At 41.2% G+C, this 17,872-nt stretch overlaps 1 protein-coding gene across 1 annotated transcript in view; it reads right to left on the bottom strand.

Moving 5' to 3' along the window:
• The window catches only part of TDRD3 (tudor domain containing 3), a 274,537-nt gene that overhangs the window by 171,532 nt on the left and 85,133 nt on the right, over positions 1 to 17,872 (bottom strand). The window contains exon 3 of the mRNA XM_075852311.1: positions 16,328 to 16,393. Within this exon, the coding sequence (XP_075708426.1) occupies positions 16,328 to 16,393 (66 nt within the window). The remainder of the gene's footprint in view (positions 1 to 16,327; positions 16,394 to 17,872) is intronic.

The raw sequence follows: 17,872 nt of genomic DNA, 5'->3' as shown, positions 1-17,872 counted from the left end.
CTGCCAGCGATCACACATGTATCCCTTATCCTGTGGAGATCCTGTGGAGAGGGGATACATGTCTTTTGTAGGACACACTGTAGGTCGCATTTTTGTTGGGAGGGGGGACGCTGTATGGCGTTCCCTACAGGGGGGGGGGGTGGCTGTATGGCGTTCTCTACAGGGGGGGGGCTGTATGGCGTTCTCTGCAGGGGGGCTGTATGGCGTTATCTACAGGGGGGCTGTATGGCGTACTCTACAGGGGGATGTATGGCGCTATCTACAGAGGGGGGGCTGTAAAAAAGGTACTATCTACAAGGGGGGTGAGGTGATGTGACACCCAGGGGAGGGGGGGCCCCAGTCAAAAGTTTGCTATGGGGCCCAGTCTTTCCTAGTTACGCCCCTGAGCGAGATATACACACCAGTGGAAATTTGGATCGTTTTTTCTGCATGCTAGCTGGGGGTAGGTAAACACATTTCCAGGGAAATTGGTGTGTGTGTGTGTGTGTGTGTGTGTGTGTGTGTGTGTGTGTGTGTGTGTGTGTGTGTGTGTGTGTGTGTAATAACACTATTTCTGCCCAGTATAGGACTTGTGCTCTACATTTTTTTTTTTTTTATTTATTTTTTTTGTTTTTCCCCTCGGCAGACTCAATCTTTCATGCTCCGGTTTCTCTGAACCATTAGGTGGAGCCTAACTACTATCATGTCTGATATTTGTCTCCTCTCTGCTCCCCCTCCACTTTCCATAAACTTCTATGGGCTGAGTCTTTCTCTCCGTGCTCCCTCGTCCTTCTCACCCTCCCTGCTCCATAAACTTCTATAGCCAGCGTATCTTTCCCTCCCTGCTCCCCCTCAACTTCTATTGGCAGTCTCAAAAGAGAAACACACAAACACACACACACACACACACACACACACACACACACTTCCTGCAGCCTGTCTCCTCTGCTCTGTAACCGGAGACAGAATTTGGATGACACTTGGGGGTGGACAGCAGATTACAGGAAGGAAGGCACCTAGTGGCAGTAACTTTACACAGAATTTGCATGGATAAATCAACAAAATTATAACATTAAGAACATTTCAAAGTTGATCTATATCAGGTATACTATCAGATTAACATTAGTTATTTGAAAAGCTAGCATTCATTTAAGTGTTACAATAAAAAAAACAAGCAAGAAATCTCAGAGTTTGAGGGTTTATAATCTGCCATCTACATAGCAGAATGTGGTTTCAAAGTGACAGCACAAACCATAGATATTTTAAGTAAGCGCAGCCATGGAAAACAACTACCTGCTCTAGCTTCACCTCAGACACGCTCCAGGTACTTTGCAAACATGTGAAGACAATATTGTGTTGTATATCTTGACTGGTGAACTTTGTTTCTCCAGTACCATATTTTAATTCAAAGTAAAGTACAATATAATGCAAGTAGATGGCGGTTTACAAAAAAACATTTTCAATTCCATAGCATGCCCGTTACGTGTGTTTCTTCCGGGTTTTTACCATGGATTTCACAAATCCATGGCAAAACCAGCATGTAGCACATGCAGATTTTGTAGCAAATCTGCTGCAGTGGAAATTTTCTGCTGTGCGTGAACTTGGCCTTACACTCACATCTGTAGTACAAAATAATTCCCCCAAATCTTAATCTTTGGAAAAATTGTAGCAGTCAAAATGCCTAACTGCTATATTATATTCCCCATCAAAAACTTTTCTCACTAGAGCTCAACCTCTTAAAGGGGTTGTCCCAGAATGGACAGGATAGTTGATAATGGTCTGATTGCGGAGGGCGCCACTTTATATTAATACCCCTTTAAGGCACCACACCATGACGTACCGGTACGTCATTGGATTGCCTAACAAAGGCTACATGACATACATGTATGTCATGTTGAGCGCACACGCAAAGCTGTGCCTGTGCGATCAACATCAGGAGCCTGGCTGTGATTGACAGTCGGGATCCTGATCTAAAGGGTGGGATCACAGAAAGCTTTGATCCTGATCGTCTAACAGCTTAGATGCCGCAGTCAGTAGCAACTGTAGAATTTAAAAAGAATGTCATAGGGAGGGGCTCCTTCTGACTGCCGATCGGCACCCCGCGACATATTCATGGGATGACGATCGGTTACCATGGCAATCGGAGGCCTAACAAAAGCATGCCCTAATATATTGACTGCCAGTGTAACATATTGTATTCCAAAGCATTATGTATGCGTTGAAATGATCGTAGCTTTAAGACACATAATGGAATAAAAAAAGTGGGAAAAAAAGTTTAATGAACTAAAAAAAAGTCCTTCCAAAAATAAATTCCTTTTTTTCACAAAGAAAATAGTAAACGAAAGAGATACTTACAATTGTGGAGGTGCCTTTTATAAGGACCCATAGAATAAAGGTAACTTTTTACAGATTTGCCTTTTTTCCAAGTTTTCTAAAAATAATTCAATAAATTATATCTGCTCCAAAATGATATTGATACTAAACTACAATACATTCCGCAAAAAACAAGCCCTCAAACGGCTTCAATACAGAAAAAAAAAAGGTGTTCTGGCTGTGGGAATGTGGCGACACAGAAATGTTGTATATAAAAACATGTTTTTATTGTACAAAAGTACTAAAGCAGAGAAAGACAACTATGCAAACATTCTGTATCGCCGTATTCACACTGACCCATAGATTATGTTAACCTGTTATTTTTATTATATTGTAAAAAGCTGGGAGGAAAAAATAAATACAAAATTTGAAAAGATTGCACAATTGCTATTTTTTTCTCCCCCCCCCCCTTCCAAGAAAAAAAACCTAATAAAAGCTAATCAATAAATTATATGTAAGAGATACAGGGACTGAGCTTATGACCTATGCGAATGTGGGGGTTCTAGTGAGGACTTCTTTTTCAAAAGGTGCTTATTGAAGTTTTCTTCTATCCCCCGACCTGAGGCGAATGGGGGGGGGGGGGGGTTGGTATTAAGGGTGTATTTGTCAAAAGATTGTTGATATGTCCTGCAAGGCGAAACATTTGTAAAAAAATAAATAAAAAAATTGGAAAATGAAGAAATTTAGAAAAATAAAAAATTTCAAAATTATATGTACACCAAAATGGTGCCATTGAAAAATACAAATACCTTTTACATTCTGGGCAGCAGAGCTGTAACTTACTAGCAGACAGTGAGTTTTACAGCACTACCTTACACCTTGTAATAGAGGGGCATGCAGGCAGCTGTAAATAGTGCTAATGTCTGTGAGAAGGGAGAGGAATCATGGGAACTGTAGTCCTTTACATGGTAAGTTCACCCACAGCATGTACTGGAAGCATCAAAAACAGATGCTGTACAGAGCTGTGCAATATAATAAAAATTAGTATTAACTACTTCGGAGCTGTGCTGGAATCTGGTGAGTATTCCGCATGCTTCCTGTTTGGTTGTTCATTATATGTGCTTAGTCGTTAGGTGGGCTTGTCCTAAGCCTAAATTCAATTTACCCTTCTGTGCTGCTGTAGGACTTAAATAGAACCTTTCTCCTCCCCATACATGTGCAGCTGAGCGCAGCATGTAATGGGGAGGGCTGCAGAAACCCTGGGGCACTTTACATTTTTTTTTCTACCTCCCTCCGTTATTTAGATATCAGTGCCGTTATATTTGGTGCCCGATATTTAAATAACAACTTGAACAGTCAACGGGGCGCGTACTGGCAAGGGGGCGTGTTACTATGGCTGTGACACTGTCCAATCAAATCTGGACAGTGCCACAGCAGAGCGAGCAGAGAAAGTGCACGCTCTCTCTCTTCAGCTTTGAAGATCAGTCTTTTCACCCAAACTGGCAAGTGGGCGTGTCTCTGCTACGGACAGTGTAAAAGCTGGGGAGCTCTTACGCTGTCCGTAGCAGAGACACGCCCCCATGCCAGTTCGGCAGACAATACAACACTGATCTCTCACAAGGGCTGTAGAGATGACAGCGCGCTCTCCTCTCCACCGCTCTTATACTGTCCGTAACAGTGACACGCCCCTTGCCAATTTGGGTGAAAAGACTGATCTTCAAAGCTGAAGAGAGAGAGCGTGCACTTTCTCTGCTCACTTTTGCTGTGGCACTCTCCAGATCTGATTGACAGTGTCACAGCCATAGTAACACGCCCCCTTGCCAGTACACGCCCCGTTGACTGTTCAGGGGGTTATTTAAATATTGGGCGCCAAATATAACGGCACCAATATCTAAATAACGGAGGGAGGTAGAATTTATTTATTTTTTTAAAGTGCCCCAGGGTTTGTGCAGCCCTCCCCATTAAATTCTGCACTCAGCGGCACATGTATGGGGAGGTGAAAGGTTCTCTTTAAGCAACGGAAAATTAGAGCTGAGACACATTTTATCTTTTTAATCCACAAGATAATGGTACACAATAGAATAAGGTTCATATTACAACCTTACTGTACCTTGTTTTCAGAATCCCTTTAGGGCAAGAACTCTAAAGGCCCTTTTACATCGGCCAATTATCGAGCAAGCGAGCGTCCACAGAACGCTCTGTCACGATAATTGCCCTGTGTAAGCCCCATGCACACACCCGTGCACATAATGATGGTCCGCGATTACGGACAGGGCTGGCCGCAGATAGTCATCCGCTTCTGCGTGCCGTGCTCCCATTATAAAGTATGGGTGATGGTCCGTACAATCCAAAAAAAAAAAATCGCACCGTAGAAAGCATCCGTAAGAAATAGGACATGTCCTGACACTTTTCCGTAAATATACGGGAAGATGTCCGTGGGCCATAGAAATTAATGGAACCATATTTTGATCCACAATTACGGTCCGTAATTGCGGACCAAAATTACCATCGTGTGAATGGGTCTTAAACAGGGCAAATGCTCGTTCATCGGCTGATTGCATCGTTTTAAGAGCCTAAACTATTATTGTTGTCGACAGCACAACCACCTTGACAAAAATGTATGGGGACGAGCGATCGGTGTAATGAGCGATCGGCGTAATGAGCGCTCGTCCCCATACTAGCTCATTCTGAAAGGAGCAAACGAGCGGTCTCGTTGATCAGCGCTCGTTTATACGGCCCACGTCGGGCCGTATAATATCACCTTAAGAGAACTAATAAGTTGGTTTTGATTCTTTCATCCTGTATGTATAAAACTAAGCCAGCCATACACATAAAATAGCTATCAGACAAATGCTCCTTTTCCTGACAGCTATTACTCTTTTTCTCTGACACAACACAATAACGGAAATCGAAGCGCAGATGTGAACAAGGCCTTAGACCAATGTTGGGAATTTTTTTTTTTTTTTTTTTAAGTAAAAACTTTTTGCACCTCAAAGCTTTTGCACAACAATTTCAACTACAGAAGAAAAACGAAATACTACCTGTCAAGACATACGGGACCCCCCCCCCCCTCCACTGAATTTGATATCAACACGGTACATCCTTTAGGTTTCTAGAGCTTTATAGATTCGTTAAGAAAATGCAAAGACAGGGAAGTCTTTATCAAAACCGCATAAGAAAATCTAAAAAGAGAGACAGTACTACTTAGCCCCCCTTGCACGTTCATGGCTCTCCATGAATCCCTTCTAGCAATAATTTATAAACTTGATATGTTCACCTTGGCTTGTATGTCAGTGAATAACTTGCTGCATATGAAATTTGATTTGAGAAAAAAAATCATATCTTTTATTAAAATTTTAACCTCCATAACTCTCAATGGAGAAAGACTCTAAATAAACATATTTTCTGAAGTCCAGCTTTACACTATAGATATTTGCTCGAGTAATTCGTATAAATATTATCAAAATAACTGCATTATATTGTTTGAGATATGTATTAGATTTAGATTAATCTGCTCTTAAAACCAACATATTCCCTATCACTTGGGTAAGGTATAGAGGACGTCATCTGGCATTCCACATGAATACCAGATGTGTTTGAAAGGATTCAAGGAAGAAAGTCATTACCTTATATAGAAGTAATTTTGAATGTATGCATTTGTATACTTGGCATCATCTGATTGGTTAACCCCTTCAAGACCAAGCTATTTTTGGCCTTCAGGACCAGACCCATTTTTTCAAATCTGACATGTGTCACTTTATGTGGTAATAACTCTGGAATGCTTTCACCTATCCAAGCGATTATGAGATTGTTTTCTCGTGACATATTGTACTTTAGGTTAGTGAAAAAATTTGGTCGATAAATTTATTGCTTATTTGTGAAAAACACCAAAATCTAGAGAAAATTTGAAGAAATTATGATTTTTCTAATTTTAAATGTATCTGCTTGTAAAACAGATAAGTAATACCACACAAAATAGTTGCTAATTAACATCCCCCATATGTCTACTTTGTTTGCATCATTTTTTGAACATCCTTTTATTTTTCTAGGACGTTACAAGACTTAGAACTTTAGAAGCAATTTCTCATATTTTTAAGAACATTTCAAAAGGCTATTTTTTTCAGGGACGAGTTCAGTTCTGAAGTGGTTTTGAGGGCCTTATTATATATTAGAAACCCCCATAAAACACCCCATTTTGAAAACTTCACTCCTCAAAGTATTTAAAACAGCATTCAGAAAGTGTTTCAACCCTTTAGGCGTTTCACAGGCATTGAAGGAAAGTAGAGGTGAAATTTACAAATTTCATTTTTTTTTACAAAATTAATTTGTAATAAATTTTTTTCTGTAACACAGAAGGTTTTACCTGAGAAATGCAACTCAATATTTATTGCCCAGATTCTGCAGTTTTTAGAAATGTCCCGCATGTGGCCCTAGTGCGCTAATGGACTGAAACACAGGCCTCAGAAGCAAAGGAGCACCTAGAGGATTTTGGGGCCTCCATTTTTTAGAATATATTTTAGGCACCATGTCAGGTTTGAAGAGGTCTTGTGGTGCCAAAACAGTGGAAACTCCCAAAAGTGACCCCATTTTTGAAACTACACCCGTCAGGGAATTTATCTAGGGGTATAGTTAGCATTTTGACCCCACAGATTTTCTGCTAAATTTATTCGAATTAGTCTGTGAAAATTAAAATCTACTTTTATTGTGGAAAAACTTAGAATTTTCAAATTTTTGCAAGGAATAAAGGAGAAAAAGCACCCCAAAACTTGTAAAGCTACTTCTCCCGATTACGGAAATACCCCACATGTGGTAATAAACTGCTGCTTGGACCCACGGCAGTGCTCAGAAGGGAAGGAGCGCCATTTGGATTTTGGAGCACTGATTTTACTGGAATATTTTTCGGTGCTGTGTCGTGTTTGCAATGCCCTGGAGGGACCTAAACAGGGGAAACCCCCCAAAAGTGACTCAATTTTGGAAACTATGCCCCTCAAGGAATTTTTCTAGTGGTATAGTTGGCATTTTGACCCCACAGGTTTTTTGCTGAATTTATTAGAATTAGTCTGTGAAGATGAAAATAGACTTTTTTTCTGAAAAAAACATAGAATTTTCTAATTTTTATAAGGAAAAAAGGAGAAAAAGCACCCCAACATTTGTAAAGCAATTTCTCCTGATTACGGCAATACCCCATATGTGGTAATAAACTGCTGTTTGGACCCACGGCAGGGCTCAGAGGGGACGGAGCACCATTTGGATTTTGCAGCTCAGATTTTGCTGAATTGGTTTCCGGGGGCCATGTCGCATTTGCAGAGCCCCTGAAGTACCAGTACAGTAGAAATTCCCCAGATGTGATCCCATTTTGGAGACTATACCTATCAAAGAATTAAATTAGAGGTGTAGTGAGCATTTTGAGCCCTCAGGTGTTTTATAGATTTTATTAGAATTGGGCCGTGAAAATGAAAATTTATTTTTTTTCCAATAACCTATAGATTTAGCACATAATTTTTCATTTACACAAGCAATACAGGAGAAAAGACACCCCAAAATGTGTGACAAAATTTCTCCTGAATAGGGAAGTACCCCATATGTGGTTGTAAACTGCTATTTGGACATACAGCAAGAGTCTAAAGGGAAAAAGCGCAATTTCGTTTTTGGAGTGGAGATTTTACAAAATTTCTTTTTTACTCCATGTTGCATTGCGCTGAGGTACCAGTACAGTGAAAACCCCCGAAAAGTGACCCCATTTGGGAAACTACACCCCTCAAGGAATTCATCTAGAAGTGTAGTGAGCATTTTAACCCCAAAGGTTTTGTAGAAATTAGTGCACAGTGGATGTTGCAGATTTAAAATTGCCATTTTCCACATATATGCTATTTCAGTGCCCAATGTGTTGTGCCCAGCTTGTACCACCGTAGACACACACCCCATAAATTATTGTTAAGGGGTTCTCCAGAGTACAGTAATACCCCATATGTGGTCATTAACTGCTGTTTGGGCACACTGCCAGGCCCAGAAGGAGCTCCATTTGGCTTTTGGAGCGCAGATTTTGCTTGGTAGTAGTTTTGTTTAGTATTTTACTGGTGTTTCAGCTTATAATATGTAAACTGGGCGGAGTGCATCAGGGTATATGTTAGCTGGGTGGAGTGTATCAGGGTATATGTAAGCTGGGCGGAGTGCATCAGGGTATATGTAAACTGGGCGGAGTACAACAGGGTATATGTAATATGTGAGGAGTACATTAGGGTATATGTAAGCTGGGCGGAGTACATCAGGGTATATGCAATATGTGAGGGGTACATCAGGGTATATGTAAGCTGTGCGGAGTACATCAGGATATATGTAAACTGGGCGGAGTACATCAGGGTATATGTAAGCTGTGCAGAGTACATCAGGGTATATGTAAGCTATGTGGAGTACATCAGGGTATATGTAATCTGTGCGGAGTACATCAGGGTATATGTAAGCTGGGTGGAGTACATCAGGGTATATATAAGCTGGGCGGAGTGCAACAGGTCATAATAGGATGATGTAATAATGGGGAGAATGAATAATACAATGAATGATCCATGGATAGTGACGTACGCTTTCAACCAATCCTTCATGCACAGGCCGGATTTTTGGGTGTCGGAGTCGCACTTCTAAAGGGTGTCCGTGGTATTGTACAAAATAGCCGCACTCCAGCATTGTCTAATCTTTGACTTCACTAGCCCAAAATTTCATAGATTCCGCTGCATTTACAGGGTCTACAAATGGGGGCTGCAAATGATGACGTGGGGTTTTAGATGAAGAACTGCTGCACATATAAATTAGTCTGGGTCGTCGTTTTGCATTATTGCGTTCCAAGAGTCATAACTTTTTATTTTTCCGTTGACGAGCTTTGTGAGTGCTTGATTTTCATGTGATGAGCTGTCGTTTTTATTAGTATCATTTTGGGGTAAATGTGATAATGTGATCAGTTTTTATAAAATTTTTTGGAGACCAAAAAAAAGAAATTCTCTCGCTGTTTTTTTTTTAATCAATTTTTAACGGCGTTCTCTGTGCTGCATAAACAACATGTTTGCTTTATTCTGCGGTTTGATACGATTATGGCAATACCAAATTTATACAGTTTTTATATGTTTTACTACTTTTACACAATAAAAACCCTTTTTATAAATAAAATGTTTTAGTGTCACCATGTCCTGAGAGCCATAACTTTTTTATTTTTATGTCGACGGAGCTTTGTGAGGGCTTGTTTTTTGCGTGACACACTGTAGTTTTTATTGGTACCAAGTTTGGGTACATGCGGCTTTTTGATCACTTTTTATTCCATTTTATTGGAAACAACGTGACCAAAAAAGGAAATTCTGCCATTGTTTTTTATGGTATTTTTTTTACGGTGTTCACCGTGCGGGATAAATAATATTATATTTTTATAGGTCACGCCGATACGAACGCGGCGATACCTATTATGTCTAGTTTTTGTCTTTTTTTCCATTTTTTTCTAATTATAAAGGACTTGATCAGGGACACAAGATGATTGTTGTTTTTATTACATAAAACTTTTATTTATTTATCTAAAACTTTTTTTAACCTTTTTTTAACTTTTTATTTTACACATACTAGGGGACTGGAAGATCTGATCTTCTGATCCCCTGTACAATACACTGCACTACTTCTGTATGTACTGATGTAGTGCAGTGTATTATAACTGTCATTTTATAACTGACAGTTGAGCCTAATATGCTCCCGTACCTGGCAACCAGGAAGCCATTGCTAGGCTTCCTGGTTGCCATTGCAACCATCAGAAACCCGCGATTTTTCACGGGGGGCCAACGGGGTACAGAGGGAGCCCCCTCCCTCTGTATCAATCACTTAAATGCCGCTGTCGCTATTGACAGCGGCATTTGAGGGGTTAAATGGCGGCGATCGGACATAACAGTGATCGCCGCCGTTGCAGCGGGATGTCAGCTGTATATTACAGCCGACACCCGCTGAGGATGAAGCGCACACAGCTCCTGTGCCTGCTTCATCCTCAGGACGTTACTGTACGCCCATTTGCGGGAACGAGCCGATAAAAAGGACGTACAGTAACGCCCATTTGCGGGAAGGGGTTAATGTGCATTAAGTGAAAGCATGAACCTATAAATAAAGGCTCTGTTCACACCCATTTTAGATTTCTGTACATCAAACTATTGTATGTGCAATCTCCCCCGATCGGTCATTTCTGTGGATCTGCATGAATCCTGGACAAATTCTGTTAAGAGGAAGCAACACAATAAGAATTGGGATTTGCCTAATCCACATTATTTGGAGGCCCCAGTGAGAACCCCCATAACCTGCCTGATCCAGAACAAGTGTGGAACCCCCCCCCCCCCTCTAGAGGAAGGGAGAGAACCAAAAATCTGCGGTAAGCAAGCCATTGCCTTACTATTTCTAGCTCTCTCCCTGCCTCTGTGGGGTAAGTCCCTTTCCCGGTTTGGTGTGGAGCCGGGAGTCTCAGTGAATTTGTCTAGGATTGTGTCTTTATTACATGTTATATGTAGGCTAAGTGTGTGATTGAAACAGGAGGGGACTGCACCTGTAGAACTCTGTGAGAAGTGACAGGTAACCGCACCTGCTCACTGACTCTGAACAATTCTTTTGCGGTTCCAATCTGTGACCCATATGAGGCTCAGACAGCCAGAAGACAGAATAGGAAAATAACTGTGTTTCGGTTACCATCTTAAATTGTGCTTTGTAAATCAATAAATGCATAGATGTATGCTTTTGTGAATACATAATATGTGCCATACAGAAGTCAAAACTGTGATATATATATATTTATGCATTAATGGTACTCACTCCTGTTATAGCGAGAATAGTAGCTGCAGTGTTGCTACTACTTGTTACTTGTGGTGTTATTATATCAGTGTTTGAAATATTGACCCCAGAAAGACAGCTAGCCACCCTTATAGTAATAAAGGGCCAAGATAGGGAAACTTTTGAAGATTAGACCTCAAGAATGAGGAATCGCAACCCTATCGGGGAGGTCGGGAAAATGGGCTCACTAAACAGCAAATCAGGTTCTGATGGCCAGGGGAGTATAACGGGGCTATGGATATAGTGAGACCAAAGAAGAGACGATGGACAGCAGAAGGAATAAGGGAGGAGTTGGAGCAAAGAAAAGGTGTAGAAAGTGAGAGGGATTGGAATTTTGAAGAGTGAGTAATAACTTGGTTAGATGTGTCAGAGAAAGTGATGAAAAGTAAAGGGAAAAGTTTTGTAGTAGAACCAAGGTCAGAAATCAGAAGAAAAATACACTACAGCTAAATCTACCCCATTATGATTACCCCTCCCCCCCCCCCCATTCATACCTCAGATACCTGAACTTCCACTGCCCCACGACAGGTACAGGTTATATTCCCACCCTAACCCTATCTCAAGTATTAATATGGAAAAGATTATAAGGGAAGGATCCCGTTTGTATCCAGATATCTACAAAGGGTTGGAGTGCCCCATAGATAGTCGATGTGATCCTGTAAATGCCCTCTTTTGTTCTGAATTCAGAAATGCCAAATCACCACGTATTAATGAGTGTTGGAGAGCTTGCCCTCATGGACCAACAGCTGCCACTCAGTCCACTTCAGTTCTGCATACCCCCTACTAGGGATGTCACGATACCAGAATTTGGACTTCAATACCGATACTTCATTTAGTATTGCGATTTCTATACCATTTCGATACTTTGCCAACAGTAATAAAAAAAAAAAAAAAAAGTTCTTCCATTTTCTGATGTGAGGCGCGTGGTGTGATGATGAATTTAACTTCCACGTGCCTCACATTAAGAGTAATTAACCCCATCATGTTCCTCAGTCATAATGGGTTAATGTGTGAGGTACATGATGGGGTTAATTACTATTAATGTGAGGCACATGGAGGTTAAATTCATCACACCTCGTGCCCCACAATAAGTGATAGAAAGCAGTTTTTATTTTATTTTTTTACAGCGTACACATCATAATTGATGCAAAAAAATTGTTTTACGTATTAAGTATTAAGATAGAGTGCAAAATGTTTGCAGACCGTGATTTACAGTCAGAGGAGGAGTTTAGGAGAGGGGATAACAGCAATGAACGTTTGATAGCAGCGGCCATGGAGAGATAAGTTCAATAGGTAAAATGCTGGTGACAGGTTCCCTTTAAGTTGGGAGATACTACTAGTAGTAAAATGAGAATTAGCTTTCAGAAGGCCTCAGATTATCTAGGCTGTCACATGCCATATTCAAATCACTGTTTGGGCCGGCATGTTTGTGATCCAGCTTTATGAATCAAATTTCACAAAAGGACAAAATGCCACCTGTACCCAAAGTGGAGCCATTCCGGATCTTGGGGATAATTATAATCAAAGTGACCCTTCCATATGCATTCAGGAAAGAGATCATAGCCCCATGAGTAACAAGACTAGTGAACCCTGGTGCCCTTTCCATAATTCCCTAAGACTTGTGGAACTAGCAGATCTGATGGTACATCATATGAGTGGTGCCTTTAAGCTTCCAGATGATATCTATATATTGTGTGGCCATAATGCATATAAATGATACCTATGGGAGAAGAAGGAACCTGTACATTAGCAAGACTCCAGCCAGCCACATGGGTATGGGAAGATCATGATTATCCTTATAGTAACATACCAAATCATATGTTGTTTAATAGGGAAGACAACCCAAGTAAGGCTAAATCCCTAGTACATGTTCCCTGGCAAGAACATTTAGGCCCATCACTCACACTAATAGGGCTATGTATAAGAAACGCACAACATATTGAAAAGCTTGCCGATTTATTTGACAATATTACAGAATATGTCTATGATGCTATTAATATAACTAGCACACTTACCAGTCAGCTTATCTTAGTAACTAATCAGTATGCCATAGTCCTGGACTATCTCACAGCACCCCAAGGCGGTACGTGTCAGATAGTAGGTCCTGCCTCCTGCCATTATATAGAACCCTCTGGCCTGTTGCAAGTCAAATGTGATATCGAGCAGGATAAGGTAAAGGAAAGTGAATAACTCTCAGGATGACTGTAATTTCAACTCGCCAGATTTGCTTAGTTGGCTAGACCTTGCTAAGGCCTCATGCCCACTTCAGTCTTTTTCTTCAGGGTGCTAGCCGTTTTTCTGACGGCTAGCACCCTGACCCATTCATTTCAATGGGGCCATGCACATTTCAGTTTTTTTGACGGTCCCGCTGCTCCGTTCCGATCAAAAGTAGAGCATGTCCTACTTTGGTCCGAGATTCCGTGACCGTGAGGCCCATGCAAGTCAATGGGGCCGTCAAAAAAACTGAAGGCACACGGAAGGCATCCGTGTGCCGTCCGTGAGTGACGGAGCCGTTGCCTAGCGACGGCCGGGCGGTCAGAAGTACGTTACAGATAAATTACACTAAACGGCAGCCACTTGTCTCTATCAATCACTGATAGAGAAAAGAGGCTGCTGAATAAAAATAAAATAAAAAGCAGTTCATACGTACCCGGTCGTTGTCTTGGTGACGAGTCCCTCTTCTTCCTCCAGTCCCGACCTTCCTGTATGACGCGGCAGCCTGTGATTGGCTGCAGAGGCCGCTGCAGCCTGTGATTAGCTGCAGAGGCGGTCACGTGGGATGAAGCGTCATCCCTGGAGGACGGCATTCTGACGTCATCCAGACTTGCGTGACCGCCACTACAGCCTGTGATTGGCTGCAGCGGTGACATGGGATGAAACGTCATCCCTGGAGGCCAGACACGAGGAAAGTAAGTATGAACTGATTTTTTTATTTCATTAAAATTATATTTTCCGAGCACCGAGCATGGTACGGTCCAGGGTGCTGAAAGAGCATGGTTCTTCAGTGCTATTCACTGTACAGGGTGCTGAAAGAGTTACCGCCGATCAGTGCAGCCCATTAACTCTTTCAGCACCCTGTACAGTGACTAGCGCTGGACAGTACCATGCTCGGCGCTCAGAAACGGAAACACGGAGTGCACACGGGAGTACACACAACCGCTAAAACGGGCACACGGATCCGTCAAAAACGGCCGTGAAAACGGTGATGGAAGTGTGCACGAGGCCTAACTGGTTTAAGGAAATAGGTGATTGGTTTTATGGAATATTACATGTGGCTTTGCAGGTATTTATTGCAGGGATACTTATTTGTCTGATTGTCAAACTAATTTTTATGCTGATATGAAGTGTTGTAATGGTTTAAAAAAAAACGCAGATTGAAGTTCTATGTGTAGAAAAAGGAGAAACATTGGGACATAAAATAACTTGTACATCCTTGCTCCTAGTAACAGTTCCCATGCGTCGATTTTTCAAGGATAATGGATGGATATGAGTCTACTTTGATGGATGGAACCCATCCCAAGTTGACATATGTGTCCATTGTGGTGGTGTTAGAAAGGAATCCGATACGGATTAGGGATAGATTTGTGTGGCCAGGAAAGCCCCACTCTTAGGTAAATGATCTGTGGGAAAGGCTCTCAAGGCAAGTTTGATGATCCCACTGTTTATAAGGCTACCTGTGTAATCTGTGATATACCACAGTTTCAGCTGTAATACAGGAATAATTAAGTAGAATCCCCAATCTAAAGGGATAGGAGGATCCGAGTTTTCACCTTTAGGGAGTATCGGGTCCCATAGGGATAGAATAGTTGGATGCAGTATTTTGGCAAAAAGAGGTTAACTGTTAGAGTACTTCGTATAAATTGTATAAATATCAAAATAACTGCATTATATTGTTTGCGATATGTATTAGATAGGTTTTAATCTTCTCTTAAAACCAACATATTCCCTATCACTTGGGTAAGGTATAGAGGACGTCATCTGGCATTCCACATGAATACCAGATGTGTTTGAAAGGATTCTAGGAAGAAAGTCATTACCTTATATAGAAGTAATTTTGAATGTATGCATTTGTATACTTGGCATCATCTGATTGGTTAATGTGTGTTAAGTGAAAAAATGAACCTATAAATAAAGGCTCCAGAAATATAAAATGGATGTGAACGTACATCAAACTATTGTATGTGCACACTCTCCAGAGCGGTCATTTTTGTGAATCTGAATGAATCCTGGACAAATTCTGTTAAGAGGAAGCAACAACAAGAAATGGGCTTTGCCTACTTCCACATATTTAAACATTCCAGTACCTCGAAGAATATGAAGAGCTGTAAAAAGACGATCATATAAAAGAGTCGTACATTTTTATTTTGCATCTTTCTTCACTATATTAAACACGTATGTGTCAGAAAAATAATTTTACCATACCGATCACTGCGGTCATAACAAATCTGTTAGTTCTAATTAAGCAAATCAGTTAGAATAAAGAAATTCGACTGAAAAGGTGCCGTTGTGCCCTTTAAAATTCCAAAACTGGTTGGTGCTCCTAATCCGCAGAAAATAGAATAAGAAAATGGAGATTAAGCTTTTAAGCATTGGATTTGCTGTGCCCACACAGTGCTGCTGATGAATGGCGCATCTGTTACATTACAATACTTATTTTAAAGACTGCATAAACATAGGGCATGCGGCCGGCTTGTGTACCCTCCGCTGCCCCTCTCCTAATTATTGAAGGTTACACACTTGTCACGAATCCAGTCATACCCTGCAGCCCCAGCTGAAAAAACAAATAGAAACAGCTGGTATATCACAGCACACAGCGAAACCGCTCACCACCAGTCAGCTCTGATTTACTTCACAAACTAAATCCTCTCAGAAACATGAATAAAACACTGGTGTGTCCTCCATCAGATATGTACGAAGACAAGAGATGTGCGGGGAACATAATCAGTCCAAGTGAAAGCTACTGCACTTACGACACACAAGAGGTCAAAAGCAGAGGCACAAAATCGTAACACAATTCATATTATAAAACTCCCTGGAGAAATGACCGAAACCAATTGTCTCCATTTTATAAGGGAAAGAAAAGAACAAGATTCAGTGTCCCCGGATGTAAGACGCAGCCATCACAAGAAGCACATATATATATATATAATTTATTTATAAAAAACAGGAATAGAGAAAAGGCTGGACTGTTTGCTACCTTCTCTACTTTTCCTCCATTGATGTCGCTCGGGAGAAATTTCTTTCCAATGGTTCGAAGGTCTGTCTGAAAAACATAAAAAAAAACTTAAAACAGCGGTCTTATTAAAAGGGTTTATATAACCGAGCACATAAAACGCAAATTATATTACAAATAGCACTATAACATGGCTGCTGATGCGGATCTCATAGGAGGTAGCAGAATTTGAAAGTTTATTTACGCTGCGTCCATGCAGATAATAAACTACATCCACAATCCTCCATTACGGACAGAGAACAACCCCAGTTCAGCTCTCGGCAACCAAAGCATTGAGATAAAATAGAAAATATCACCTGTAGGGTCTTCAAATTGGGTCACACATGAACTGTCAGAATGCAGGGGCCCATGGCACTTCCCCGACAGTCATTTGGGTTTTAAGATTTGTAAAAAAAAATTTGATGCAATTTTGTCTTTTAGGTCCAAAATTCTGTGTTGATTAATTTTATAATATATTTGTAAAGGCGTTGGTACTCTGTTTTTCTGAAGTAGAGCTCCCTGTAACTTGTATTTTTTTCCACGCACTTATATTGCGCCACAATATTCCGCAGCGCTGTACATAGATCATCATCGTTCACATAAGGCCCCGTCCCTAAATGGGGATCACAATCTAAATTCACTAACTCAGACACGTAATAGAGACAATTTCATAGGAAGCTAATTTATCTACCAATATATTTTTGGCGTAGGAGGTAACCGGAGAATCCCGAGGAAACCTACACAAACATGGGGAGGACATACAAACTTAATGCAAATGTTGTCCTTGGTCAGATGCAAATCCAGGACCCCAGTGCTGTCCTGTATATGTATGGAGTTACATTATAACTACTACTGCATAGGAATCTTACCGAGCTGGATAAATCTGTACATAGTAAGCTCCTACTAGTGGTGGATGCAGGCAGTGAGAAATTGTTTCATAAAGGAAGGGGTTTTCCAGGAAAAACATTTACGGCCTATGATTAAGGCCCCATGCACACGACCGTAAAAATAGTCCGTAATTGCGGACCGCAATTACGGACCCATTCACTTCTATAGTCCACGGACACCTTCCCATTAATTTACATGTCCTATCTTTTGCATTTTACGGACCGTGCTCCCATACTTTGTATGGGAGCACGGGCCGAGAATGAGGGCGGCTGTCCCCGGCCAGCCGTGCCCACAATCATGGCCCGTGATTACCCGGCACGGCCCTGTTCATGAGGCCTAAGAAAAGCCATCAATACGTGATCAGTAGGGGTCCGACCTAAGGACCTTTGCTCAGCAGCAGTATAAAAAGAGCTGCAGCACTCTAGAGTGCAGCAGCCCCTTTTTTATCCTGGCAGCGGCTCCATCCTTATGCACGGCTCTGCCTGGTAGTGTAACTCAGCACCATTTACTTGAATCAATCATCAATTCTACATTGGGTCTTATAGCGCCAATATGCTACTATAACCCCATTACCCACTCCTGACAGCTCTATCCATATCTTTAGTAAGTGAGCCACCACATATCACCATACCTGAATGCCAT

Source organism: Rhinoderma darwinii, chromosome 2, assembly GCF_050947455.1.
Source record: "Rhinoderma darwinii isolate aRhiDar2 chromosome 2, aRhiDar2.hap1, whole genome shotgun sequence".
Lineage (NCBI taxonomy): Eukaryota > Metazoa > Chordata > Amphibia > Anura > Rhinodermatidae > Rhinoderma > Rhinoderma darwinii.
This window is presented reverse-complemented; position numbering and strand designations above follow the sequence as displayed.